At 46.1% G+C, this 27697-nt stretch overlaps 2 protein-coding genes across 6 annotated transcripts in view; one reads left to right on the top strand and one right to left on the bottom strand.

Annotated features, from left to right (window-relative positions):
• prkaa2 (protein kinase, AMP-activated, alpha 2 catalytic subunit) overlaps positions 1–27697 on the top strand; it is a 456922-nt gene that overhangs the window by 43918 nt on the left and 385307 nt on the right. The window lies entirely within an intron of this gene.
• Positions 1–27697, bottom strand: part of dab1a (DAB adaptor protein 1a) — an 83924-nt gene that overhangs the window by 16485 nt on the left and 39742 nt on the right. For 4 of the 5 annotated variants that reach the window (XM_084012450.1, XM_084012449.1, XM_084012451.1 and 1 more), the window contains exons 3-9: positions 16617–16756; positions 15067–15165; positions 8807–8938; positions 4237–4356; positions 3203–3241; positions 2273–2335; positions 1086–1139 (exon numbers count right to left, since the gene is read on the bottom strand). In XM_084012450.1, the coding sequence (XP_083868576.1) occupies positions 1086–1139; positions 2273–2335; positions 3203–3241; positions 4237–4356; positions 8807–8938; positions 15067–15165; positions 16617–16756 (647 nt within the window). The remainder of the gene's footprint in view (positions 1–1085; positions 1140–2272; positions 2336–3202; positions 3242–4236; positions 4357–8806; positions 8939–15066; positions 15166–16616; positions 16757–27697) is intronic. The other variant, XM_084012453.1, reaches the window with a different exon arrangement.

Below are 27697 nucleotides of genomic sequence, written 5' to 3'. Positions count from 1 at the left end.
GCTGGGTTGAGGCGAGAACAGAAATACTACGGCGCCTGTAAGCTTCTTACCAAAGCTCGGGGATAATATGCAGCCAGAAAACCGCGAGACGGATTCCAAGTCCACCGAAATTCATAGAGTGGGATTGTGACTGCCGGTCGTGACGCGCCGTGGAGGAGTCCGGTTTTTAGAGGTTTAAGGATAAAAAAAAATAAAGAAAAAAACATCTGAAGGGGAATACACACTGATCTGCTGGATGGACTGAGGGATTACTGATCCATGGACCACCAACATGGGATGAAGTGTTCACATACTGATGCACATAGACAACCTCACATACACACAACCACCCCCCCCACATACACACACACACACACACACAGGAATTGCAGCCTGGTTATTGGGAGCGTGAAGATTTTAGCAGATTAAATCAGGCAACAATATAACTTGCATCTTTATAGGCCGATAAAAGAGCGGCTGAGTTATAGTGCAGCCTGACAGCAGTCAAGGTCATCTTTCATCATAACCACTGACACACATACACACACACACACAGTGCGCAGGCACACAAACAGTGACACAGATTAAAAACCTTTATGCATGAACATCCTATAAATATCGAGAGAGACTCATGCACGTTTAAAGTCAGGCACATCGTTTATATCCGTTACAGGAATGATGACAGTGACAAAACTGTGTGTTCAACGCAATCCGGGATAAAGGTCATGCAGGTTTTGTGTCGGTATTCACTGCTGGCGAAACCACAGCCAAAACACATGCTTCATCACAGTCACACACAGTATCCCGGTTCACCACGGGGAGCGAGGAGGAAAGAGGGAGGGGGGGGGGCACAACCACCACACCAGCACAAGCAAGAGGAGCAGCACAGCACACGAGCACCGGGTCCCAGCAAACCTCTCAGGGAAACAGTAAAAAAGGCGCACTGCGTTGGAGGAAAAACCAAAGGGGAGGTGCACCCGGAGGGAGAGGCTTTACAGCTCGGGGGGGTGAGCAGCTGAGAGGTTTGTCTGAGAGGACGGGGGTGGGGGTGGGGGAGGCAGGCTGAGGTGGGCGACGGGACTCGGGCAAACACACGGGTCACTCACTGGGTGTCGCTTTGGGACGTCATAGACCCCTTCCTTCTGCTGACTGGTGGGAACCTACACAATCGGCCAACAGAGTCAGAGAACAGCCAGAGTCTCTCGCCTCCGGTTCAATCACACAATGAGACTTTACACTTCATCACTGCGACCGAAGCCTGAAACCCTGAAACCTGGCTCCTCAGGAAGCTAATCAATCACTGTGTGTGTGTGTGTGTGTGTGTGTGTAGGGGTAATCTGAATTAAATCTGCAGAGTGACGACTCATCTACGAGCTAATCAGTCGACTATCGGCCCGAGGTGACGCTCTCGCTCCCTCTCTGCCTAATAAAGAATGGATAAGGCTGCTTATCACACCCACAGACGTGTAATAACTCAGATTGTCGCACACGTGGAGACATGTAATAACTCCGTGTCACGCAGGCTGATGGATTTGACAGCGTGTGTGCAACGAGAAGACACAACGGGTTTTTGTTTTCTCCTACAGTAAAGTTGCATCCGTCTCCAGGTGGGTGTGCTCTAATCGGAGAGAAGAAGGTGGATATACTGTTGTCGTGTTTATTTCCAGAAGCTGCCATCTTCATTCCTACATTAGTTCCTGGCTGAGGCTCACGTTTCTCACGCCTGATGTTTGTACATGTTTGTGCGCGCGCCAACACTCCCTCGTCTATTTTCAATCCATTTTTATTTAAAGATCAAACGAGAGGCTGGTGATTAATCTCTCTTCCCCCCCCTCGCTTTTCTTTCATCTCCTCGAGAAAAGAGGGAGAGGAGGAGCAGAAAAAAGGGGGAGGGGTCCGCCTTCCCAACAGGCCAGGAATAACCTCCACCTCCTCCTCCCTTCTTCATCCCCCAGAGGTCTACCCAAGTCTCTGAGGAGAGCACCTAAAGAAAGCCTCCCTTCCCTGGGGTAGCTAGTTCTAGAAGCTCTAGAGAGTGTTGGCTGGTTGTTGGCCTCTCTTTTATTTCCTGTGTGTACGTGTTTATTTATGAGTGAAAAGACAGCCATTCACTTGACGAGCAGACCTCTCTACATCCACCCCATTAAAGAGGGATGAACCTGCTGCCGAGCTAATGGCAGATTACCTCTTTTCTTTAAAACACACTTGTTGTTGGGAGCCTAAACCCAGCCGAATCCTCGGCAACGGGAAATGCAAGGAGACGCAAAGCAGACAAGACGAAGCTTGTGGGTACCTGATAAATGCTCTCTTCCGATTGGTCGCGGATGGGCTCGTGTCCCGCCTCAAACACAATGTACTACAACGTCGGCAGCGGAGGGAGAAGAGGACAACAAGAAGCAGGGAGAGAAATTGGAAGATAAAGAAATTGAAAGAAAAAAAGTGGTGAAATTGCAGAGGTTGATTAGTCAAACAGCATTGTCATTAGTGTGCTGCAGGGATGATGGGTTTTATTGTAGGCCGACCCGGAAGTCAGCGTCAACCTGGTTCCCTCGACAAAAAGCAAGGAGGTTTTCCACTGGACGTTGGATTTTTGCACAAAAATAAGTGGCAAACAGGTTTTGTTCTGCAAGATAAACATTGTTTTTTTTATTTTTGAAAGCGTAAATGAAAAGTAAAACGCTAACATTAAGATAAAGGTGGGCCTGTGTTTGGTTCGATGGCGTTCAGTCGTCTCACTTTGCCACGAGGTAGCAGCTGCCTTTTTGAAGACACATTAAGCTTAAAAAAGTGGGATATTTACTCCATATTTATATCATAGAACTAAATGTCAGATTCTCTTCATTATTAGACGTTATTTCAGGCATCTGACCCAAAAAACATTTTAAAAAACAACCCATTGACTTCAAGGCGAGGGAACAGGAAGTGCAGAAATGTCATTCTTGCAGCACGCCGTTGGCTCTCGTTACAACAAGTAGTTGAAGAATAGATCTCAGTGACACATGGAGGAGAATTTTAGCAGCAAAGAGAAAGAGAAAAAGTCATCTATCTTTTTGCTGATCATGCAGCCCGACATGCACCCGTGGTCGCTCACGTTGGAGCGTTCAGTCGTCGCCTCCCCCAAAAACACACGTGTGCCACACTGTAAACCAACCCGCCTCCCCACAGTGCACACAGAGAGGAGCAAGCAGGTGACGGCAACGTCGCCGGACGGTCAGGAAGTTACCTGGTAGACCGGGTCCTCCAGATCCTCCTCCAGGATCGTCTGCAGACGAGCGGCGGCAGGAAAAAGAGAGGAGCAAAGGGGAGAAGACAGAAGAGGGGGGGGGGGGGGGGGGGGGGGGGGGCGAGTTAAGAGGAGGCGCAAAGCACAGCAAGACACGGCAGCTTCCCAGCATTCAGATAATCATTTGGCAATCATCAGAGGGAGACGGAGAGATAAAGAGAAATTAAACAGGAGACGCAGAAGAAGTCGGGAGGAGAGGAATGTGAAATGAGCACAATGGGCAGATGGTGCGACTGATGAAACCTCAAAGTGGCTGCTCCGCATGTCAATCGCTTGCTTTCCTGTTCTTTCAAGTCTTCCTCGACTCGTCTGTGAAGAGTCTCTGATGAAGCTCGTCACACTTATGGCAGACGAAGGAGGGGAGGTTAACGAGAATTACCGGTCGCACCGGCAACGTGGTTTGGTTGCACCATGTTTTTTGGTACTAGCATGGTATTAATCAATTATTACCATTAATGAATCAGTGTGTCTCACCCTGCCTCATTAGTGACCTTTCATCATCGGCGGTGTCAGAACCTCTCAGTGTCTCTCCCTGCCCCGCCAGCTTTTAAAATATCAATATATATAAGTTCAGCATTTTGGCCGTCGCCATCTTGGCATTTTTGAACCCAGTGAAGGAAGTGACCATATCTGGACTGATCTAATTCAAGGTCAACTTTACAGCTAAGTGTCCTCTTAGTAGCTAACTACATTGGTAGCATGGTAGCGACCTGTCAGTCACAAGGTAGCCCCGCCCCTAAAGCATCCCTTGATTTATGTCTATTTGACTTTAAATGGACCATCATTTACTAAACTAGAGATTGAGACCATGAACTCATATTTACTATATTTACTGAGATAATAGATGAGAAATTGGGTCATTTTGTCATGGACTTCTATGCAGTCAGACTTCTTTTTGCAGCCAGAGGAGTTACCCTAACCCCTGATAAGAAAGGGTTAAAACGGAGCAGGTAAGGGAGAGTCGGTAGGTGTACCTGGTAGACCGCCTGTTCACACTGCTTGTCTTTCTGGGCCTTCTTCTCCATCTCCTCTCTCTGCTTTATCTCATAGATGAGCTGGAACAAGTCCCGCAGGTCCAGGATCACCGGCTCGGCCTGGGGAAGATAAGGAAGGATTAACATGCGCTATGCACACGCACAGCATTGAACACACAATCGTCAAGAGCAAGGACACGTTTACTCTTAAATGCTGTGCGGGGTTTTAGTGTCTGATCATCCTATTTCAATGCATTACTCAAACTGGACCTTCACCTTCCCAAAAGACCATTATGGGTTGTTTTTCTTTTCTTCTAATTTAACGCCCGCTAAGGCAGGTTGACTCATAGATACCCGATTGGTTTGCTGACAGCTGATTATAGATGATCCCATTAGGCCACAAGCCGAAAAAACAAAATAGCGGCAAAGTGATTTGGACACTTTTGCCAGTTCCGCAATTGGTTTGTCTAAAATCTTTCATTAAATAGGCAACAATGTCTTTGGGACAGATTGTTTTCGTGCCCCTGTGATTAATTTAATGCTGACACATCACTGCAAACATTGGAGAGGCAAAACTCAGGAAACGTTCCAGACTATGAATTTCTAAATCCATAGTACTGCCTGTGATTTATTTATCGATTTAAAAGAGACAGAGTTAGCTCATTTACATCTACATTAGGGCTGAACGATTTTGAAATATACCTGAGTGATATTGCAGTTGCTACGGATGCACTGATACCAGTATCATGTCTTACACTGTACTCATGTTCTCATAAAACTACTCTGATACAAGCACTCCCGATACCACTCAGGCACCTCTCATCAGTTGAGCCTAATAAGCCGCCCGGCTGCAACAATAACCTGCAGCAGAACGCATGAGCCAGAAACTGTCTCTACAAACAACAAGGTTGTTGCTGTATTTATGCCTAGATGATGGAGAAGCTACAGTGTTAGCATAGCATACCTCTGATCGATCCAAACTCCATTCAGAAAACGAGCATTTTAAAAGTTGTTTGCTTGTCGCCTTGCAGACAGACTAAAAATAGCATTACTTCAGACTTTTTATGAATCATCATTATATTGGAGTCATTTCGGCATCATTTATATACGTTTATTGCGATTAAATCACAAATAAAGAGTTTATTTTGGGTTTATAGTAAACCAGCCGATGTGTCTTGCTATTCACAGTGAATCCATTCCACCGAGCACCTCTGAGTGATGTTATGAACTCAGACAGGACGGCGTTTGATCACTCGATGTATCTGGGACTCAAACATGTACAAAGCAGCAATAGTGATTATCTAGCCACGATTGATGAGACATTGTCTGTGTCTACATCGAGGCAAGTCCCGCCGCCTCCCTGGCGCGTCTAGCGCGAGTGACGTAAATGAATCCTAAATCCCTTGCAATTGCAATATGATTTGCGTAAATGCTCATTTTTACATCATCATTCTCATTTTCTTTGAAAAAAGAAGAAGGCTCGCACCCTATGGACATTGTACACCAATTCATATTACATTACATGAATTGGTTGCGATGAATCCTTCTCACTGTTGCTTTAAAATGATTAAGGTGTGTTTTTAGCAGGGAAGTTGTTTTCATAAGACTGTATGATATGATGAGGAAAATGACAGGCATTTAACAAATAAAATGCATCTCCTGCAATTTGAAATTTACAGCGGGGCCGTATTGTGATTTTGCGGCCCTCATCGACATTTCCATCCGTCTGTGGTCCCTGATGTGATTAGGATCTGCAAACCGGATCAAGGCACAGGTAGTATACTCATGTTCCCGTCCTGGTTCAGACGGTGACGAGGACTGATCAGCAGATAGCCTCTTGTCTTCCCTTGTTCCATCTTTTCTTGTCAGGGGAGCAAAAAGTACAGACAATAAACCAGTTAGATGACTCACAACTTATAACTACTGTCACAGCGAAGAGTCCTCCGGTCCGCCGCTGTTTCAGACCTAATCAATTATTGATTGGGGGTATGCGGAGTGCAACCAGAGTTAACGGGCTGAAGGCTGCCTCGGATAAAACACTTCTACTTTGGGGTTGTGTTTCTGCCGGCGACACTGGGGGTAGAACGGCGTCTCAAATGTATCGCCACTCCGTCACGTCCAGACCCCCTTTTGCATTTGACGAAACGTCCTCTAGTCTCCATCTCGTCTCGCCATCTGTGTCATTCTTCTCTATTAAAACATCGAGGGAAAAGACGACGGAGCCGAGACGAGAGGCGAATTTGGGATGGCGGAAAAGCTCTGAGTGCGGTCTGGGAGGAGCAGCCACAATGGAGCGTAGCGACGAGATAACCTCCGTTGAACGCTCCTGAATCAAATGAGTGATTCGCAGCCCACAGCAACAGTGAGGATGATTCCAGCTGACAGTCGTTCCTACAGCAGACGTACAGCGTTCTATTAAAAGTCTGCGCTGATCAGGAGTTTTTTGGTTGAAATCCCCATGAATATTAATGCACCAGATTCAACCCCTTACCCAAATTAACTTCTGGTGCTGGTTACAGACGGGTCTCCAGGATATCCTGCCACTGAATTTATTAAGAATGTATTTCTTGGTATATTTAATTTCCAGCCCATCTGCCCCATCTTACTCAAATTCAGTTAGTGATTTCCTGAAACAACCTCCAGAGGGAAGTGCCTGAATGCACAGCGGGAGACGGTTTTATGCAGCAGTGATCAAACCGAAAGAAAACCTTCAAAGCTGGACGAGAGGTGTGCAGCAATTGTACGGATCTGGTTCTCGCTGGGATCCGGTGGGCTGGATCGCATGCCGAGGTGGCCTGGCTCGCATCCAGTCCGGATCTCAGTGAGGTGTAGACAGCTTCCCGACTCCAATTTACAATTTATCAAACGTACGACCTGCTGTCCGAGTCCGTTGAGTCACTGCTGACAAAATGTTTCCTGACTTTCTGCTTTAACGTAAAAGCTTATAAAATAACGGGGGACTTTAATTGTGAAGAGTTTCTAGGAAAGTGTGTTTTATCTCAGCTAATTAGCATAGCTTTGTCAGCGGCTGCTCTTCAAATAAAACAGGTCTACTGATACAGGGGGAGGAGGCCACGGAAATATTGATGGGAAGTGTGTTCATCCACCTTTGTTGAGCCACTCCTTTGAAATACATCCAATTATTGTTCCGATTGGTCCGGCTGAATCACAAGTGTGAGATCTGGTGCATCCGATCAGAGGAGTCACACTGAAAACACAAGTGCAACCACAGATGATGGGATTATGTATGTATGATCACTGAGCCCTGGTGTCAAATGAAGCATTTGACTGCATGATTCTGGACTCCTTTGATTGACACCGCTGATATTTTGGACTAAACTAAGCTGGAAACTGAAATCTGTACACGTGCTCAACGTAAAGGAAAAAGCCCAATCTAACGAATCTAGACGTTATTTTATATTGCGGACGATAATTTGATCACAGTGGCATTTTGTTGTCAATTCTTCAAAGAGATCTAAGTATTGAATCAATACGTCTGAACTGACACTAAGAAGCTTCTAACTCTCTGCAGCCATCCTGCAAATTGCATACAAGGTTGATTTCATAGATTTATTTGTATTCATGATAACTATAACTTCTTAAAAAACGTATAAAAAAGATGAACTAAGGGAAGAAACACAATTAGCAGCTCTATCTTCTCCACTAAAACGTGGTAAAGGAAACGCATCCTTCCTGCGCTGCGACTTCGGGTCGAGTGCTAAGCCAATTACTTGCGGATGTGCTCTTAAATTGGCTTTTTTTCGGGGAACAACCTTAAGTCCTTCGTCTCCGTGACAACAGAGGCGATTTGTTAATTCACATCAAAGCGGGCGCTTTCCAATTACAGCCACAGCCTCGGCCATTCCTCTCGGCGTCGGCTCCACGAGTGGCGGTCTGACTGCGAGCGATGGTGGCTTCAAATGCTGGAAATGTGAGTAAAAGAGAAGGGTGACCTTTCCTCGGGCGCACCTCAGGTAGACGACAGCACAGGTGACTGATGGGAACTCGGCCTCGCGCTCCGCTGCTCGGCAGGGTAGCAACTGGTCAGCAACAATGTTTGTGAGCACGAGCCAGGTTGGTGTAAATTATGAGTGCAGGTTGTGTGTGTGTGTGTGTGTGTGTGTCCGTGGCCCTGGGAGGATGGATACGCCATTAGAGCTGGTGACACACACTCAAACCCTCATCGACTCTCTATGGGAAATCAATACGGCGACAAAGCGAGCCAGCTGGATCCAGACTAAACAAGCCGGGGCGCACAGACACAACAACGGCAACACAAATCACAACAGGTCCAAGAGGGGTCCTTGATATTACAGGAACACACACACACACACACACACACACACACACACACCCAAGAGCACTAGAACAAACAGTTTGTTTGACGAGCAGCGAAAAGGGGACACGAGCTGGTGTCAAAAGGTCTTTATCTAAATGTCAAGAGGTTGGTGGCATTGAGAGGAGAGGCTGATGAGTCCCATATAAACCGGGTTCACACACACACACACACACACACACACACACACACACACACACACACACACACAGCGGCTTACACGCACACACTGACCGACTGTGCCGTCTTGATGGCCACGAAGCGGTGGTTGCCCTCCTTCCCGCAGACGTAGCCGAAGGCTCGGTGGTCCGTGATGTCCTTGGCGATGTAGGAGATCTCGTGGACCGCATGGTGGTGTTGGAGGACCTGCAGGGAGGATACGACACAGGGGGTTTTAATACGTCGCCAGGACAACAGCCGAGAAACGTCACTTTATTCTTGTGAAAATGTTGTGAAACGGAGGAATTCAGCTTTACATATTTCCACAAAAGCAGACCCCCCCCACCATGTGTACAAACAGAAACAGACACTCACACAGAGACCTTGTATCCAATATTAAACTGTTCCTAGCTCCCCTGCCCTCTCTAGTTTAGCCCGGGTGGGGAGAGTGCCAAGCTGGCATTGCCTGTGGCAGATGGCACTGTTTTTCCTGAGGACGGGGGGGGGGGGGCATCAGTGACAATCACAGCTCGGCAAGCTGTCGGCTTGATCACTTCATCTGTGGCCCTCGCTTGCACGACACACGCAAACTTTAGTCGCGATGGCCCTCTGTGAAAATCACACTAGATGCTCGCTTTGTTGTTACTGTCCACGCCAGCTGCATGCTGGGAGCAGAGACGCGCAGTCGCATAATGACCCAGCAGCCCTTGAGTGCATGCTAGGGGTTGCAGCTCTATACATCAGAGGCTAAACACTCGCATCTGCTCCCTTTGAAGCCGCTCCAGAGTGACGCCAATTTAACATGGTGGCAGACGTGCACACACACACACACACACACACACACACACACACACACACACACACACACACACACACACACACACACACACACTGAGAGCCCCAGTAGAAATAGATAATCGTTGTATGAGTCAAGTCTTCTAAATTTAATAATTAGAATAATGATTATTATTATCACCTCTGATTGACCTGAAAATGACAGCTAAGGCGCACACACACACATGCACACACACACACATGCACACACACACACACACACACTCTCAGAGCCCATTTGCCGAGGTTATTGAATTATTTCTGGGTGGGCGGTGAACTCGGATTCAAAGAGAGCAGATAATGAAGACGGCCGCTCCGTCTCGGCAGCGAATAGATCTGAGAGCGTGGAAACGCTTTACGTGAGCCGGCGCCGGCTCCGTCAGGTCTACAGCGGCCACTATTTGATATAAAGTGCTGAAAAGATCTTGGACAGGATGCGGCCGGTGTTCCATGCATGCGGTGCAGAGGGAGTTGTAGTTCCGATGACGGCAGTTCAGCAGTCTAAACCTTCACTTAACGATCCACTTCATTTTTTATGACTGAAAAAGCACCACTACTGCCGAAATGAGATTACTCTGAAACATACTCTAACCCTGTGACATTAACGGTGAATGTGAAATGGACTTTTGTTTCGAGGAAATACGCTACTTAAAAAATAAGAATTGCAAACTGGGCCTTTTCCCCCCTTATTTAAAGTCTCGGTAAAGCAAAACCAAATGTGTTCTGAGTGTGTCACGCCACAGGAAAAATGAGTTAATAAACATCCAGCCAAAAATCATTAAAAATCAACAAGTATATAAAATGAGTTCCGGTTTAGCCCTCTGCTAACTTGAATGAATTGATTTAATTATGAAAGCTAAAGGAGTCATTTCATGGGACGGTCGAGGATTTAATCGCAAATCTATATAAAAAAAACTCACAGTAAGTTGATCGTGGTGAATTTCCATTATGGGGATAATCATGAATATTACCACGAACGGAAAGTGGAAAAATAGAGCCTGATTGAAAAAATACTGTATATATTTTTTTCATTTATGCAGGGAAACCTTTTGATTCATCATCGACTTTTTTAACATTATTGGAATTTTTTTGTCACTAAAAAGGATCTTCACTTAAAAAAATAAGTGGCTCTTATCAATAAACCTTAACAAAATGTAAAGTGATGCCAGTCTAAAAGTATTAAGCTTATGTGGATGATTATCGGGATAATATTGCATTTATTTTGGAGGGATAATCAAGACAGGAAGTTGTCACATCGGCCCACGCCTAGTTGAGACCCTCAAAGCGGTTCATCCACCGCTTAAAAGCCGCACCATTAGCAGCGGTGACGGTGATGCTCCACCTTCTACTGTAAACACCAGATGTGCCGAGTTGTTTATTAGCACAGCAAATGTCATTATTCTCCAACTACGACTTACTTCTGTTGCAAAAAAAACGTTTAAAGGTTTTGTGTTGCACGAGGCAAAGTTTGGACAGAACGGTGAGATTAAAATCCCAGGAGGGAGGTCGTTACCACGGACGACGTGTCTGGCGGCATCGACGACAAGGACGCCGCTCGAAGATGTTCAAACAGATGTGTTCTCTGGGGAAGTTTACTGAAACAGGTGGGTGTAGCAACAAACACCACTGTTGGGACCTCAGCAGTAGGACTACACAATGCGGCCTACAAAAGCCTACACATGCGGTCAGGACAAAGGAACAAAGGAGATAAAAAACTACAACCACCATTTTAGTGTCACCTCGCACCTGGGTGCGAAGTGCAACGTCACACAACTGGTGCCCTATTCCGGCTCCGGACGCTAAGGACATAGCTCCACCTCTCGCTCTCTCTCTCTCTCTCGCTCTCTCTCTCGCTCTCTCTCTCTCGCGATCCTATCGGACGTCAGTGGCTCCGCCCCCTGAACGCTGTGAGGAATAGCTCCATCTGGTGGCTGCACCCGGCCACCTCTCCCTCTCTCTCTACACACACACACACACACGCACACACACACTCCACGTGTGTCTCTCCTTCTGTTTAGCTTAGCTTTGTGTGTTAGGTAGTTAGGTAATAAGGCTTTGTTAATTGCAGTGTTATTGATTGTGATCATTATTACTGATTTTAATAAATCTTATTATATTAGAACTAGCACCCTCTTGTGCTTGTTGTGTATGTGTCACTGGGTAACAGCAGGTTGTGAAGGCTAGTGCTCGAATTTCAGGCCTTTTTAATTGTTCAATGGTTTTTATACTTCTATGCCAATGATCACGATGATTGGCATGTGAGTATAAAACCTTTATATTGAGACTGAATACAGTTTTAGGTTATCTTTTCCCTGATCCCAGGGTGGAGCCCCGTTTATTCATGATTATATCATGATAATATATTAAATATAATTATTAATACTGATAATCATATTGACATTAATAATTAACTGTTGATAACCAAATCTGCTCCTGCTACAACCCCAACACCACGCTGATAGTGACTGTGTGCTCACTCTTCTTTTCTCTCCAGCACTGTTGATATGCACTATTACTCTCTCTCTCTCTCTCTCTCTCTCTCTCTCTCTCTCTCTCTCTCTCTCTCACACACACACACACACAGTATCTCTGAGGGACTTTGGGCAGCATGCCCTTCAGCAGTCGCTGGCTGCTGAACCAAGATATTCCCTGTTACACTGGGAGGGAGGAGGGAGGGAGGGAGGGAGGGAGGGAGGGAGTCTCCCCCTCCTCTCCTCCCAGCCCTTCACATCTCCCTCCTGGAGGAAAACCATGATGAGAGAGGCCGTCCGTTCTCCAGCCTGGACAGGAGCGAGATTAGCAGTTAGCGCGGAGGATTAATTGGTCCCTTGTACGAGGTAAACAGACATAAGCTGGACCTTACGTGTAAATAACGCCAGGCGAGGTGTCCATTATCAGGACTTAATGCGCCTGGAGGAGGCTTGCCTCGCCAAGTTCATTAATTCCTGATGATGGACAACTCAAAAGGCATTATATCCCCCCCCCCCAAGAAAAAACAATTAAGACCTGTAATTTATATTCAAGTTTTCACAAGCCATTCACTCTGTTTCCCTGGTAACCGGGAGGGTTTGCTAATACGTTTAATGTAGTTTAAGTTTAAGGCAGCATCGGCTTCACTCCTCAGAACCGAAAGGTTGTTGCCTGATCAATTCCCAGTCAAACCATTCCCATAGACCTCTGCACTGGCTGAACCGGACTAATCACTGATGGAGCAGCAGGCCGGCGGGCTCGGCCCTCCACCCTAGCGAGTTCTTGACCTGATGTGGTGCAGCGGCCCTGGCGAGACTGATAGAGAAAGGATTGACGAGGGTCGTGTCTCCATGCATGTATGTGTCTTGAGAGAGAGAGAGAGAGAGAGAGAGAGAGAGAGAGATGTCTGCCCTCTGCTAGATTAATGTCCCCCCCTCTTCTTCTTCTCTTCCATCTCAAGCACCACCTCCCTCCATCCTGCATGACCTTCCCTCCTCCGACGGAGAGGCCATCCATCCATTCCTCTGCCGTACATCCATCCGCCCATCAGGCTGACTGATGCACAGGAGGGGAACGAGACTGTCAAGATCCCTGAACCTCAGCAGAGCCCCCCCCCCCCGTCTCCCCCTCTCCCTCGCCATTAGAAATGGTTGAAGGACTGATGGTAAGGACAGCATACCTCTATAGTTAATATTAATGTGCGGAGACAGAGGACAAAGTCTCCCAGTAGAGATCTTTACTTTGACATATGCTCCCAGATTGTCCACCGATCCCTCTCCCTCCGTCTGTCTTCGCCCCTCCCGCCTCCGTCTCACATCCTCGTTTCCTCTCACCTTCCCTCGCTCACCCTTTTCTCCTTCCTCCTCTCCCTCTCCATCTCCGGCTCGCAATCGTTCGTCGTAGAGGGTTTCGAAGTGTCAGAAAGGGAAATGAGACGAAGAGAAACGAGGGCCATAAAAGAAGAGGGATTGGACCGCTGACGGATGAGTTTGGCTGCGTGCAATATGGCCGCCATGCAGGAGGCCGCTGGTTACTGCGTCCCGCCTGTCTCACACCCTGCCCTTTTGAATTACTGCTGGGTGTGCGCACACACACACACACACACACACACACACACACACACACACACACACACGGAAACACACACCACGGTAAAGCACGGTGATGTGATTTGACTACATGGCCTTAAAAAAAAGCTGAATTAAAAAGTTACGCCTACAAATGACAAAGGAATTATTAACTTCAATCAAACTTCAGTTAAAAAAAAAGATGCCTTTTGAAAAGAATGTATTGGATCCCTGAAGAAAAAAAAAGCACTTTTGTAAACAAGATTAAACATATGTTATCGTGCTCGCCCTGTGGGATTTAAGCTTGATTTACGCTTGACGATCCACAACAGGCCCGAGGACTGTTGGGCAAATACTTTTTAACTTTTTTAAAACGGAATCACATGACTCATCATTACTTGGTATCTTGTTACATTACTGTATTAATTTCACTAATCTTCCGTGTATGTGTGTCCGGAGGAGGAATGTAGGGTTCTATTTCTTGCTCAAGGATACTGTGACAGGTAGGGGGGAGTTGGGGACTCGAACCTGGACAACACCTGTCAGAGGATCCTTGAGACAGAAATCACCAAACCCTCTACTGGCCACTTTCCCCTCCAGCTGCAAACTCGCTCTGCAACATCACGTAACAACTGGATTCACTGCTCAGTGTCCTCCATCTATGACTGGTCCCTCTGTCCAAGTCTCCGAGTCCTCAATGTGTCTCTACAACAGCAAAACGAAGGCAAACCGCGCTGCTTTTTAAGGGTCATTCGGGTCTGTGGAGAATTTTTCTGTAATTCGTGAATAGAGCGAATTTAACGCGTGTCTGACCATCCTTACTGCACCATTTCTGTATCTGGACAAGGTCGTTTTTCAAAGATAAATCACAACTTTGTTCTATGCATATTATTTAAAATATATACACGTTAAATACTACATAAATGCATTTCGGTGAAGTTAACAGGCTTTCCTCTCATCAGTCAAACAAATAGAATGTACACTAGCCCTTAGGTTCAATATTAAAAGTAGACAGCAATCATCGGAACAATACGATCATTCGGGCTCCCTCGTGTGGCTCAAATGTGTACTGCAGATAGAAATGTCAAACGAACAACACTGTGGTACTTCATGTTCAGAGACCGTGATGAAATCTTCTTGGCCCGGTCTTTGGGGACGAATGATTCAGGTGATTTTATGATCTGAACAGATCAGCCGGTCCACCAGAACAGCGTCCTGTACGATGGGACACGCATGATCCCGGAGCCTAATCTACAACCGTGTTCTCGCTGTTTCCACACAGGCAGACAATGGGACAGCCATGTTCTCTCATCTACAGAGCCCTTGTTCTCAGGGTTTCAATTAGGGCCTTGTGATTTCCCCAGGGGCCCCTCCCTCTCACGGAGATGCCTCATTAACAGAAGAAACACACAGAAATTCTGCATGCACGCACACACACACACACACACACACACACTTACTTACCCCTGACTTCTCATCAAAGATCTTGATGCCTCCGAAGGAAACGGTCAGAAACACCTTCTGTTTGTGGTCTCCTTTAGAGCGCGCTGCTGCAGCGATGCCCTGAGGACAGATGGACAAACAACCAGGTCAGATGCAGGGAAGAAACACACGGCTTTATGGGAATGTGAGTCCATAAAGGCCATCTCTTTAGTGCCTTCTCCCACATGAAGACCAGGTTCTTGTTCAATAATGGATTTGTCCTTTTACTCGTCGATGACTGTCAGTTGCAGAGAGAAACCCATGGCAGAGGAAGTGAGATCAACTTCCCATCTACAGCAGCCTCAAGTTCATATTAATCTTTTGAGGCATCCTTTTTATTCTTTTACAAATAATAAAAAAATTTGTGTTTTTGTTCATGTGGTTGTGTTTTTCTTTTTCGCGTTTGCCCTTCAGGGCCACCGTAGTCATGTCTTGCATCAAGCTGCGTTTGCTCTCCTTCGACTGACTGCAAAAACCTTAATATCATATCTTTGGACGTTGAGAGGCATTGTGGGAATTGAAGGAAATCAATAACAAGCGTAAAAGGCAGGCGCAGCGAAAAGTTAAATCGCAACAATTCACGGAGATGCAATTGATTTATAACCCTGTGAGTGTATCTAAGTCTGGAACTCCCCTTCGCGTTCACCTCGACCCCATTTGCATCGGCGAGCCGTTAAAAGGAGGAGCGGGAGGAGAGAGAGGGGCGAGATCAAGGAAGTGAGAGTCGGGCCAGGAGAGAGAGGAGGAGCGGCGTGAAACGAAGAGGTGTGGAGATCAGAGCAAAAAGGAGTTGATGGATTTCCTGTCTGAATAAATGAGGAGGAGGGAAGCTGTTTGATCAATGAGCTGTCTGTCCCATCCTCACCCTTCCTCACCCTTCCTCACCCTTCCTCACCTGGCTGGAGAGTTTTCACGACACATTTTCTTAATTCAAACATCTCCCGCGGTACGTGGGTCCAACATTTAATAATGAACGAGGCGCTCTGCACGGATGCATTATACATCCAACTTTTGTGGAAAAAGAAGCAACACAGTTCTCTGACCATCAGTGGAACGTCGCAGTCACTTAATCAGCTCGCTGGTCCGGACTTTAGTTATAAATGAGTAAATAGTCTCTCAGCTCTCACCTAAATGATCCCCCCCCCCCTTCTTTATGCCTCCTCTCATCGGCTAACTGCCCCATCTGTCTCCCTCTCCCTCTAATTGTTGCCGTCCTTGCAAACGAGACATTCACCCCGGTCCCCTTCGCATCCATATGGCTAACCTCCTCACTACCACCTGCACTGATCATTGTCCTGCCGATCAATTAGAACTTCCCAGTGCACACACACACACACACACACACACACACAGGCGGTGCACAAAACATGCATAATGAAAAGTGGAACTTTTGAATATGCATGAACTGGAAGAACTATTAACGTTGCCATGGGCGACCGTATTCTTTACGATGCATGTCAGCTGCGAGCTCAACAGAGCAAGACAATTCTTGATTTTGCAGAAAACAGAAGACGAGAGAGACTCTTCCTTACCTTGAGCTTCATCATCGAGTCCTGGCAGAGTCTGTCTCCACGGGCGGCAGTGACCTCGTCCAGGCCGATGAGCTTGGCCTTGTAGCGGACGCCATCGCCCTTAAAACGCCTGATGAGAGTCGCCTCGCTGCGATCCTGCCCTGCAGACACACACACACACACAAGCTGCAGTCTATTGTACATCTTCCAGTCAAGGACCTCCATCTACCTCAGACCAGTGCTATTACCTCGGGACCATCCATCACACAGCAAAAGATGTCAGCAGTAATCTTGGAAGAAAAACAACCGTCATGCAGGTCAAATCTACGGATGCTAGCGACGTTACTGCTGCAGACCGGAGGTGTGCGGAGGACGTGTTATCGTACCAACGGCATCGCGGGAATCGATGAGTATTCTGCGGGATTAGAGGGGGGCAACTGCGCTCCTCTCCGGCCATTTCTCCTGCAAACTAACGGTGTGACATGTTGCTCTTATCTCCTCCCTCTCCTCTCACCCTCCATTGTTTCCCAGGATTGTCGGCATTGTGCGCACACATTGGAGTGTGTTGTGACGGCGTGCGTGCCTTGACCTTGTTCTTGTCCAGGAAGTCTATACGTTATCTCCTGAAGTGACAATGCTCCTCTTCACACACACACACAACGCAGATAGAGAGAGAGAGAGAGAGAGAGAGAGAGAGAGAGGACAGGCGCTTGTGAGGCTAAACTCGCTTCGCCTTCTCATCCTCTCTCCATCTTTCTCCCGTTCTGTTTCTCCATCTCTGACCTGCAGTGCGCAAATATTTCATCTACAAATATTGCATAGGTGGAAACATTTGTGTGTGTGTCTGCTTTGTGCTTCTGAGTGCATTTCATGTGAGTGAAAGACCGCAAGAGCGATAGCGAGAGGGAGAGGCATAATGATAATGCAGCATATTCAGATAATGTATAGAGGCATTAGTTTTGTACTCTATAACAGTGTGACTCCTGGAAGGTCATAGTCAGAGTGATGGAGAGGTCCCACTCCTCCTCTTTTCCTTCTTTCACACTCCCTCCATTCACCGCTGAGTCCCAGCAGGCATTGCAACGTAGTACGAATGAGTCCTTTAACCACAGTGTTATATGGCTCTATTGATTCACCTTTGCCCATTACTTATCTCCCACGTGGATGGATTACTGACGGAACCCCAGCGGGCCCCGAGGCCCAAAGTGTCGGCCTCGCCTTCACCTGCAGATCGTCACTTCAAGAGACATGTGACAACCAGCCAGAGACTCAAGAATCAAAAAGCAGAGACTCTAAACTAGAGTTGTTCGGTATGCCTTTTTATTTTACAATATTGTGGCTGCACTTTAATTTTTTTAATAATTATTTCTATATTTATTTATTTAGGTTGCTGTTACACTACTGTTTTATTCTGTTCTATTTAAAACTAAATTTAAAAATAAATGGCTTCCACTTGCTGTATTCATTCATGTTTTACAAAGGGTTTAACCTGAGCCAGTGATAATCATATCAATAATAATCATATCACAGTCATGCAGGCGTAGTATGATCTTTTTCTTTTTTTAAACACACTGGTATCGTTATCGGTACTCGGTATCGGCCGTTACCCACAGCATGAGTATCGGAATCGGTATCGGGAGGGAAAAAATCGGAACATCTCTACTCAAAACAAAGGGACACAATGACACGCAAAACAGCAGCAAAGAGAGATGCAAAACAACTACAAAAAGACCAAAACGACTATGAGATGACACAAAACATCTGTATATGTTGCTCCTCTGTAGAGGTGCTGGGGGCCAGTTGCATGTCTTTGCCCAGGGGCCCGCTGTCTCAATATCCAGCCATCTCCATCTCCCTTGCCTTCGTCTGCTGGCCCCCACATGAACACACACAAACACGCCTATTCATATTGCTTCGTTAGCAGCAGCTGAATGAAACCATATTTACAAGGATTCCAGAGATGGGACAATGTTTAAGGATATTTAAGGCTAGAAAGGGCCTCATTAAACAGGATCTGTGTGCTGGGTTGGCCTTCGCCTTATTAGCCCTGATAACGCACAATTTTAAAGTCCAAGGGCCCGCCAGAGATCATGTTTGTGAAAATGAATTTGTCTGAGTCCCACTGGAAAATAAAAAGCACCTCCCTCTGTTCTCCACTGATTTAAACAACAACACCTACAAACGTAGCGAGGACAAGCTCGTTCCTCCGAATCACCGAGCAGACACACACTCCTGTTTGGAGTAAATCACGTCTGTCTGTCTCAAAGTCTTCAGAGACAAAGGAGCTGAAGAACATCTGTCCTCGCTTTAGAGAGAACAGCTTCTTCTATTGTGTGTCACGTCTCAGTCGGGCTGACATGATAGGAAGCGATTAAACCACCGGAGGACTGTTTCTGTTCCAATGCAGAGGACGTTTAAATATCTCCATCGTACAACTTGAAACCGTGGAGAGAAACCGACATATAGGCTCGCTATAGATCACTCTCTCCAAGCTGTACAGTTCATCTTCCACGGCCAAACAGAAGCTGCCTGTCAGGAAACACAACGTCTTCTGAAAACAAAGCAGGACACTTTAATTTAATAGTCCAGAAGAAGCTTTTTATATAGCTACCAACGCATATTAAAGGTGCCCCGCAGAGTTAACACCCACAATGCATCCCTGAAGAGGAACAGAGCTTCCGTTAGCATTTAGCTCAAATTCAGCCAGAAAAACCCCAGGCACCGGGGCTCTGATTCCGGGCCCCAGACTCCATTACACTGGTTAGACCCGGCGCTCCACCAGCCTGCTGTGACTCCTGGTGTTAAACCAAGTTCTGTGACCCATCAGATCCTGTGACCCCAGAGACAGCCGTTGCACATTTTCACACAGTAAATTGTTGATGAAGAAGAGCATTGACTGTTAATTGTGGATTATCTTTCTGTGGAATAGAGGGTTTTTTTGGATTACTCCTCTGGATTATAATTTTGTTGTTTTGTGAATGGGTTTCTTGCTGTGTAAAGCAGAGGGATTATGTATGTCTGCCTGCAGACACAACTACAACTGTGTGGATTTGTGAGTCTGATCACCGGCGCTGAGGTTTCACCAGTTTGGATGACATTTGTGTACTCTACTCTGTTAGTTACTTTTTTAAATAACTGCCTGTAAATTTAGATACTATGGACTTGAGCCGACGTTCAACGCTGCCCTGCATTTCTTTGGAGAAGGAACTTCCTGTGAGTGTGTGTGTGTCAGGGGGGAAAGCGTTCATTCTACTGTAAATAAATGTCCGTTGTTGCTGCGACCACGCTGAGCTTCAGTACAAATAATGAAAGAACCTTCTGTTTCATTCACACATTGTCTCTTCCTCTCTTTTACACTCATTCACAAACTTCTACTTTCACCTTCCCATCCCAACATGCAGGACCACATACACACACATACTCACACATACGAGGCAACGTGGTATTGCCCTTTCTCCACTGTCAGTGATTAAACCTCATCTGATCCAGCCACAGAATTGGACCTGAAGAGTTTTTCTTCCACACTATGTAGACTCACAAAGACTACTTAGACCAACAAAGACTACGTAGACCACAATGACAAAGTAGACCAACAAAGACTACGTAGTAGACTCACAGAGACTACGTAGACTCACAGAGACTACGTAGACTCACAAAGACTACATAGACCACAATGACTACATAGACTCACAAATACTACATAGACCACAATGACTACGTAGACTCACAAATACTACGTAGACTCACAAAGACTATGTAGACCAACAAAGACTACGTAGACCACAATGACTACGGAGACTCACAAAGACTACATAGCCCCACAATGACTACGTAGACCAACAAAGAATACGTAGACCACAATGACTAAGTAGACTCACAAAGACTATGTAGAACAACAAAGACTACGTAGACCAAAATGACTATGTAGACTCACAAATACTCTGTAGACCAAAAAGACTACGTAGACCACAATGACTACGTAGACTCACAAAGACTACTTAGACCAACAAAGACTACGTAGACCACAATGACTACGTAAACCAACAAAGACTACGTAGACCAAAATGACTATGTAGACTTACAAATACTATGTAGACTCACAAATACTACGTAGACTCACAATGACGACGTAGACTCACAAAGACTACGTAGACTCACAAATACTATGTAGACTCACAATGACGACGTAGACTCACAATGACGACATAGACCAACAAAGACAACGTAGACTCGTAGACTATGTAGACCACAATGACTATGTACACCACAATGACGACATAGCCTCACAGAGACTACGTAGACCACAGTGACGACGTAGACTCACAAAGACTATGTAGACCACAATGACTACATAGACCAACAAAGACTACGTAGACTCACAATGACTATGTAGACTCACAAAGACTACTAGACTCACAATGACTACATAGACCAACAAAGACTATGTAGACTCACAAATACTACGTAGACCACGATGACTTTGAAAAGGGGCTAAACAACCAAGAGACACACAATAACAACAACAACAACTATAGTTTGTTTGCCCTTATTTGTGAGAGGTGATGGGGCCTTTTGCTTGTCGGTGGACAGGGGCCCCTTGTTCCATAATCTGCCCATAGCTATGGTAAAGCTGTTTTAGTGTGCATATAAATGTGTGTGTGTGTGTTTATTGGTATGCAGGCTTGGTTTGACTGCTTGAAGCAACACGTGGAGAGGGAGGGGTGAACATGAAGCGCAGAGCGAGGGATCGAAGGGAGGAATAGAACGTGATGGGTGGATGAATGAGCACGGTCTCCATCGGATAAACGTCACTCAGGATTAGAGCGTTATGACAGGCAGAACCCCCCTGACTCTCTTCTCTTTCTCTCTCTCACACACACACACACACACACGCACACACACACATGCACGCACACACACACACACACACACACACACACACACACACACACACACACACACACACACACACACACACACACACACACACACACACAGGTGATAGATGGCAGGCGACTGCTGATACAGTACATCTAGCCCTTCAGGGAAGCCCCTAGCATCGCTCCTAACATCGCCCTCAGCATCGCCCCTGGCAACTGTAACCATCTCTCTCTCCTTACTAGTTCCCCCTTTACCCTCCTCACCCCCACCAAAGCCCCGACCCCTCCATGTCTCTGCATGACTCTTCCCCTCCTGTGGTCAAGTTACTTGTACTGTTTATTACAACTCACACCATATTTTACTCAGGTCAGCCAGCATTTCTATTAGCATCAGAACCAGAATTAAGTTTATTGACAAGCAGCTTTTCAATATCACAGAACGTGCCTTGGTGTTTGGCTGGTACAATATTCTAAGAGAAATTCAAATTCAAGAACATGAAGATAGAAAAATAAATATTCCACATATGTAGAGGTACTCGGGGTGATGCATGCTGATCATCCATGCAAAGAGTATTAAGTGTGAGGCCAACAACACATGACATGTAACAGTGTAGTCCATTCATTTCATTGGACAGAAGAGGCCATTGGTTTGAAGTCGCTGGGTAAGAAAGAGCGGGAGACACGGCGGCTCCGTGTTTTAGACTGTCTGCCGTCCTCCTGTTCCTCATCCGAACATTCCTCAGAAGTGATATTAGAAGCCTCTGCTTACATTCAGCAGACAGCGCCTGTGTTGTTCGCAGCGGCTGGTAAATTGTAGCTCGTTTCACCGAGCTTCAGATGAAGAAGCACCCAGAGGCTCTTAACTGCAGCCGGGATGGTTCCCAGCAAACACTCAATGGTACATGAGGGAACCCGGAGGTTTCTCTCCAATTAATCCTGCTTTCCAAGCGCCGCCGCCGAATATGTGGTTGCTGTGTTATTTGTGCTTTCTTTACCTTTCAGAGACTCGTTCAGATGCAGCAGTGGCTCACACCCACTCTCACGCTTTTAAACCCACAAACAGCAACCAGAGAACAACAAGTGGCCCCGCTCGTGCTCAATTCTGGCCCATTGATTTGGCACACAAAAGTTCATGCTGGACTTGGTACACATGCTGTGTGCTACAAAAACATGGCGGGTTTAAAATTACATTATAACTTAATGTTTGAATTAATCAGGACAAATCAAGTGATTGCGTCTGCTGATGAGCAAATGAAGATGCTGCTTTTGAGCTCAAATAGTCAAGGAGCTCAAAGGAGGAGTTGGACTTTATTTGTCCTCCTCTAATCCCAATGTTCGTTTTCTCCCCGTTTCTATTTCCTGGCTCCCTTTTCCCCGGCTCCATCATGCCGTCATCCACGTCGCGCTGCAGCCAGAACCCTGAGCTGTCTGTGCACGACTGTGTGTCCTGAGGCGTCCGGTCGAAAAACATTAGCACCCAAGAATACGTCAGGGAGACGCAACACCCTCCCCATTATCGTCCCATTACCCACCCTCACACACACACTTGTATCCATCGTCAAGGTGACTTTGGAGAAGCAGACAGAAACTTTCGACTTCCTTACAGAGCAAGTTGGGGAAGAAAAACACCTTTTTGCACTATTTCACAGCACAAGCACTTTTTATGTGGTTTAAAAAAAAAAGCCTTTAAAAGGTAACATCAGTATTTTCCAACCTATTTCCCCATGTGTTCGTGTCTAAGCGACTTTTCAAATTGGTCCAGTATTGGAGGATAACGCTGCAAGAAAGCAGCCTCTAAAGGGGCCGCAATGTAATCGCTAATCGCTACGAATAATGACATAATAACTTTATTAAAAACAAATGTTTTTTTTGCGTCACAGAAGATGCACATAGTTTCGTGAAAATCAATCAAATAATCTGTAATCTTAAGATGATTGTAAATCATCGTCTTCCTGCATTAATAAAGGATAAATACAATAAATACAAAAATAAAAAAAATCTATATTTGAAATCGTTTTACATTTCTCTAGCATGACAGTGAATCAGACATCTCATGACCATATTTAGAGTGAGTGTGAGTTTTTTATCCCGATCCAAGATTTACGATCCACTCGTTTGGAGCACCGCTGTGCAGATACATATGGAATCTATGGAACGCTGGCTCACTAAAAATGATTGGCCTATTATCCTCTAGAGAAGCTGAAAAACACTGATGTTACTCCTTTCTAAACTACATCTCCCAGCTCCACCAGGCAGATCTATGTCTTTTAGACACACATACACGCCAACGGCCTGGACCACTTCTGCTACTTATTATTTATTTGTTGCTTGTTATTTTTCGTTTGCATTGATCTTTCGTATCCAGCCACAAACCCGCTGAGGTTTTCGCGAATGTGCACACAACTATCATGGCGAGAGTGATTTTTTCCATCGCTCGCGTAGCGGCTACGAGGTGAAGTTCAGGAAAACGCTCGAGTCTTTTAATGCAGCACAAACTCTCTGCTGCAGGCCTGTGGTAGTTATGTTTATTATTTTTCACCATAACAAGATGGTTGCCCCCGAGGAAACTGATTTCATCAAACGTCACCTCGAACATGCCGTGTTCTTTATAGGTATAAGGTGATTTCATCATCTCCTCTGCCCTGTTTGTTTCATCCCTTTGCCACGTTCTCCCCGTTTAATAAGACGCCGACAATAGCTCTGCTAGCGTGAGTCCATTCTCTCTCTCTCTCTCTCTCTCTCTCTCTCTCTCCTCCACCCGACATCCCAGCATCCCTCTGTCTACGCGGGACTCTCGTTGCTAAAGCTCGTTTCTCGCCCTGGCTTTAATTACAAGGTAATTGGTCTCACCAACGGAGGGAAACATGGGCTGCGAGTGTGCGTGCAACTGTGTGTGTGTGTCGTGTGTGTGTGTTGCTGTGTGTGTGTGTGTGTGTGTGTGTGTGTGCAGCTGTGTGTGTTCTGGACTCTGACAGGGTATCAGAGAGCGGGCTGTGTAAACAAGCCGCTAGCATCCTGTCATGCAGCACTGAAGCAGTTCCCCCCGTGGACCACGCTGTCGGTCGTCCCTGAGCCGCCACTCACAAACACAAACACACACACAAACACACACACACACACACGTTGGTATATTCCTGACGAACAGGCAGCTCTCTGGGCTTCCACCTGTCATCGGTAAAGAAAGAAAAAGCACCTCACACTTTGTCCTCGTCATATTCAAACGCTTAAAGAGACTTCTGACTGAAACGTGTCGAAACTATTTGTCTCCTAAATGCCACAGTCTGTGTGAGCAGGAGATGTGTGCGTTTCTGTGTGTGATGACGCACACATGTAGGCGTGTGACTGTCGTAGGAAAACACAGGTAACTCCTCGATCACAGCAGTCCTCCTTTTCACCACAACAAAGCCCTCTCTCATGCCTGTCAGCTCTGCCCAAAATACGGAAGCACTTGAAGCCGTCGTTCTTCCCCTCCCCGTCTCCCCGTGTCTCGTCGACTCCTTAATGAAGCCCCTTCCCTTCATTCGCCCAGCCGGGGTCCTGGAACAGAGGGACGGAGCCACGGAGAACTGAGGGAACATCACAGAGCATGAAAAGGAAAAGGAGGCGCCGCCATCTGTCTCCGACTCTCTCCCATCTCCTCACTGTGTACGTAGACTGTCATCATAATCATCTGCTCGGCTCGGCTCGTTTCAGGAACAACTAATCAGCACAAAATAAGGAAGACATCTATATTTAATACTACAGGAAATCCACAACGGAATAAATTAATGAAAAGGAGACGCGCGGAGGTGAAAACGCAGAATGAAAACATTTGTTCGGTGGTTATTTATTTCAGCTTTAGCATGTAGCTGCCGAGAAGCAATCAACAAATCAAATTTGAGTTCAATACTAGAGTACTGATGTTAGAATACTGAAACCAAGATGTTCCCTAAGCAACTCATTTCCCGGGGTTTATATGGACGTTTAAAGTTAGTCAACTAGTCTAAAAGTAAGAAAACACAAAGCCACAATTTGATCTGTTAAATATTTTTCAATAACCAAATCGCATTCTACATTCTGCTGAAATCATCAGGCTTCACCCGGTCGGGAATGCATCACTTATACCATTATTGTGCAAGTGTGAGTAAATGGGCTAGCTGGCGTTGATTCGTAGCGCTCTAGGCTGCTAGCTTTAGTCTGTAGACCACGTGCTAGCTGGATAGCTAACAATTAGCTAGTTTCAACGTGCTGCTGGCCGTGAGTTCAGACCAGAACTTTTTCAGAACTTTTGGAAAGTACTATCACTACTTTTTTAACACCTGGTTCCTGATTCCCCCGTCGTTATCCGGTTCCCGAGTTCCTCAAAAGGCTCATGGACCCCTGTGTAAGTTCCTGCGGTGGCAAATTTGTTTACAGCACAGCTGTCAATCAAGCATCCGGACCAGGCCCGCCCACTCAGAGGCGTGGGAGCATTTCTGTCGCTTGGAGATCCTTTTTTTCTTCCTTTCAATATTCACATATATTAAACACGATAAACAACATGATTTGTTGCTCAAAAACAGTTTTCAGTTAGTAAATCAGCAGCGATGTCTTTGATGAGCTCGCTTCATGAACAGAAAACAGCAGCATGTTGACACACAGCGCATGAGAAACGTCCTTTCAAAGCAACAGTCCTTCAGCCAGCGCTGCAGGATGAGAGAATCGAGAAGCCTCTGTTCCAGCCGCCGTGTGACATTGGGACGCTTTTTCCTTTTGTGCAAAATTATGAGCAGGGAGCAAACTGTTGCTATGGAGACTGTAGTTAGTGATGCGGGCGGGCGAAGCCACACCAACGAGCAGCGTGCAGGAGAGGACTGAGCTGAACATACAGAGCACACCGGAGCAGTGGCACGCGGTCCGAGAGTCGGGAAGGCAGATAAAAGGCTTTGACTGACGCGGGTTTTCTCTCGCGGTCGGGTGTTTTATTTGAAGTCGTCATGTTTGAAAGCTAGGATGAAGCCTTTTGCAAATAGGTGCAGAAGTTGCATCCATCATGGCTGAAATAATCACGGTTGCCGCTTTGTTCATGTAGTGAAGTCCCAGATACACCAGGTAATCAAACGGCTTCCTTTCTGAGTTCATAACATCACACAGAGGCACTCGGTGAATTCCACTGAGCTGTATTCACTGTGAATGGCAAGATACATCGGCTGGTTTACTACAGCGGTATGAACCCAAAATAAACTATTTGCTGTGATTTAACCGCAATAAACAGATAAAAAGGATGCCGAAATAACTACATAATGACAACAACTTATAAAAATTATGAAGTCATGGTTTGTTCGGTCTGTCTGCAAGACGACAAGCAAATCACTTTTAAAATGCTTGTTTTCTGAGTGGAGTTTGGATTGATCGGAGGAAGGCTATGCTAACACTGTAGTTGCTCCAAACACCTTGTTGTTTATACCATAGACAGTCTCTGGTTTCTCCACATGGTCTGGTCTCTAGTGTAATGTGAGGTTCTATCGTAGACCTCTGGGAGACCACATACCACTATCATATGTTTAGTCTCCATTTCTGATTCAGTGACGACAGGAGGAGAATCCCAACGCTGAATTCAGATAAGCGGGTGAGGAAAATTTGGCGTATTCGCCTCATTCGCCGGATGTGGATTAGCATCCATTCATGTGTTTGCATCGACTTTGTATGTAACACGAAGAATTTGCTTGGCATTTTGTATGAACACACCTCGTGTCCGCAGAGAGAAGATGGACGGTTTTTTGAGGGCATTTTTGAAGCATTGATCACGTGTTACTACTTTTATCTTCTCTCCCGAGTTACAGCGGTCCAAAAAAAAGAAAAAGAAAAAGGATGGATAGACGGGCAAGCTGAGAGCACAGAGGGGTCAAAGAGTCGACGGCAGCATGGATAGATTACTACTTTTACAGAAATAAAGTGACGTGAGAGGGACAGAGTGGAGGCAGTTATCTCTAAATATAGTCGTCATGGTGGAAAAGCCACGTTTGGAAAGAATGTGTAAGACCACGATCTTCCATTGGCCTCCACTGACAACCACAACAACAGACAGCCGATTCAATTCAATCTATGTCTGATTGGAGGGAACAGATCTGATTACCCCTCATAGAAGGCACACACACACACACACACACTCAAAATACCGTTGTTTGTGCTCTAAGATTCCCCGGGGAAAGATATCAGAGTAAATGGCTTCGGTGATTGTGCCAGATAGACTGGATGTGTGCA

Source organism: Eutrigla gurnardus (assembly GCF_963514095.1).
Source record: "Eutrigla gurnardus genome assembly, chromosome: 6".
Lineage (NCBI taxonomy): Eukaryota > Metazoa > Chordata > Actinopteri > Perciformes > Triglidae > Eutrigla > Eutrigla gurnardus.
The sequence above is the reverse complement of the archived record's forward strand: the minus strand, read 5'-3'. Positions and strand labels throughout refer to the sequence as shown.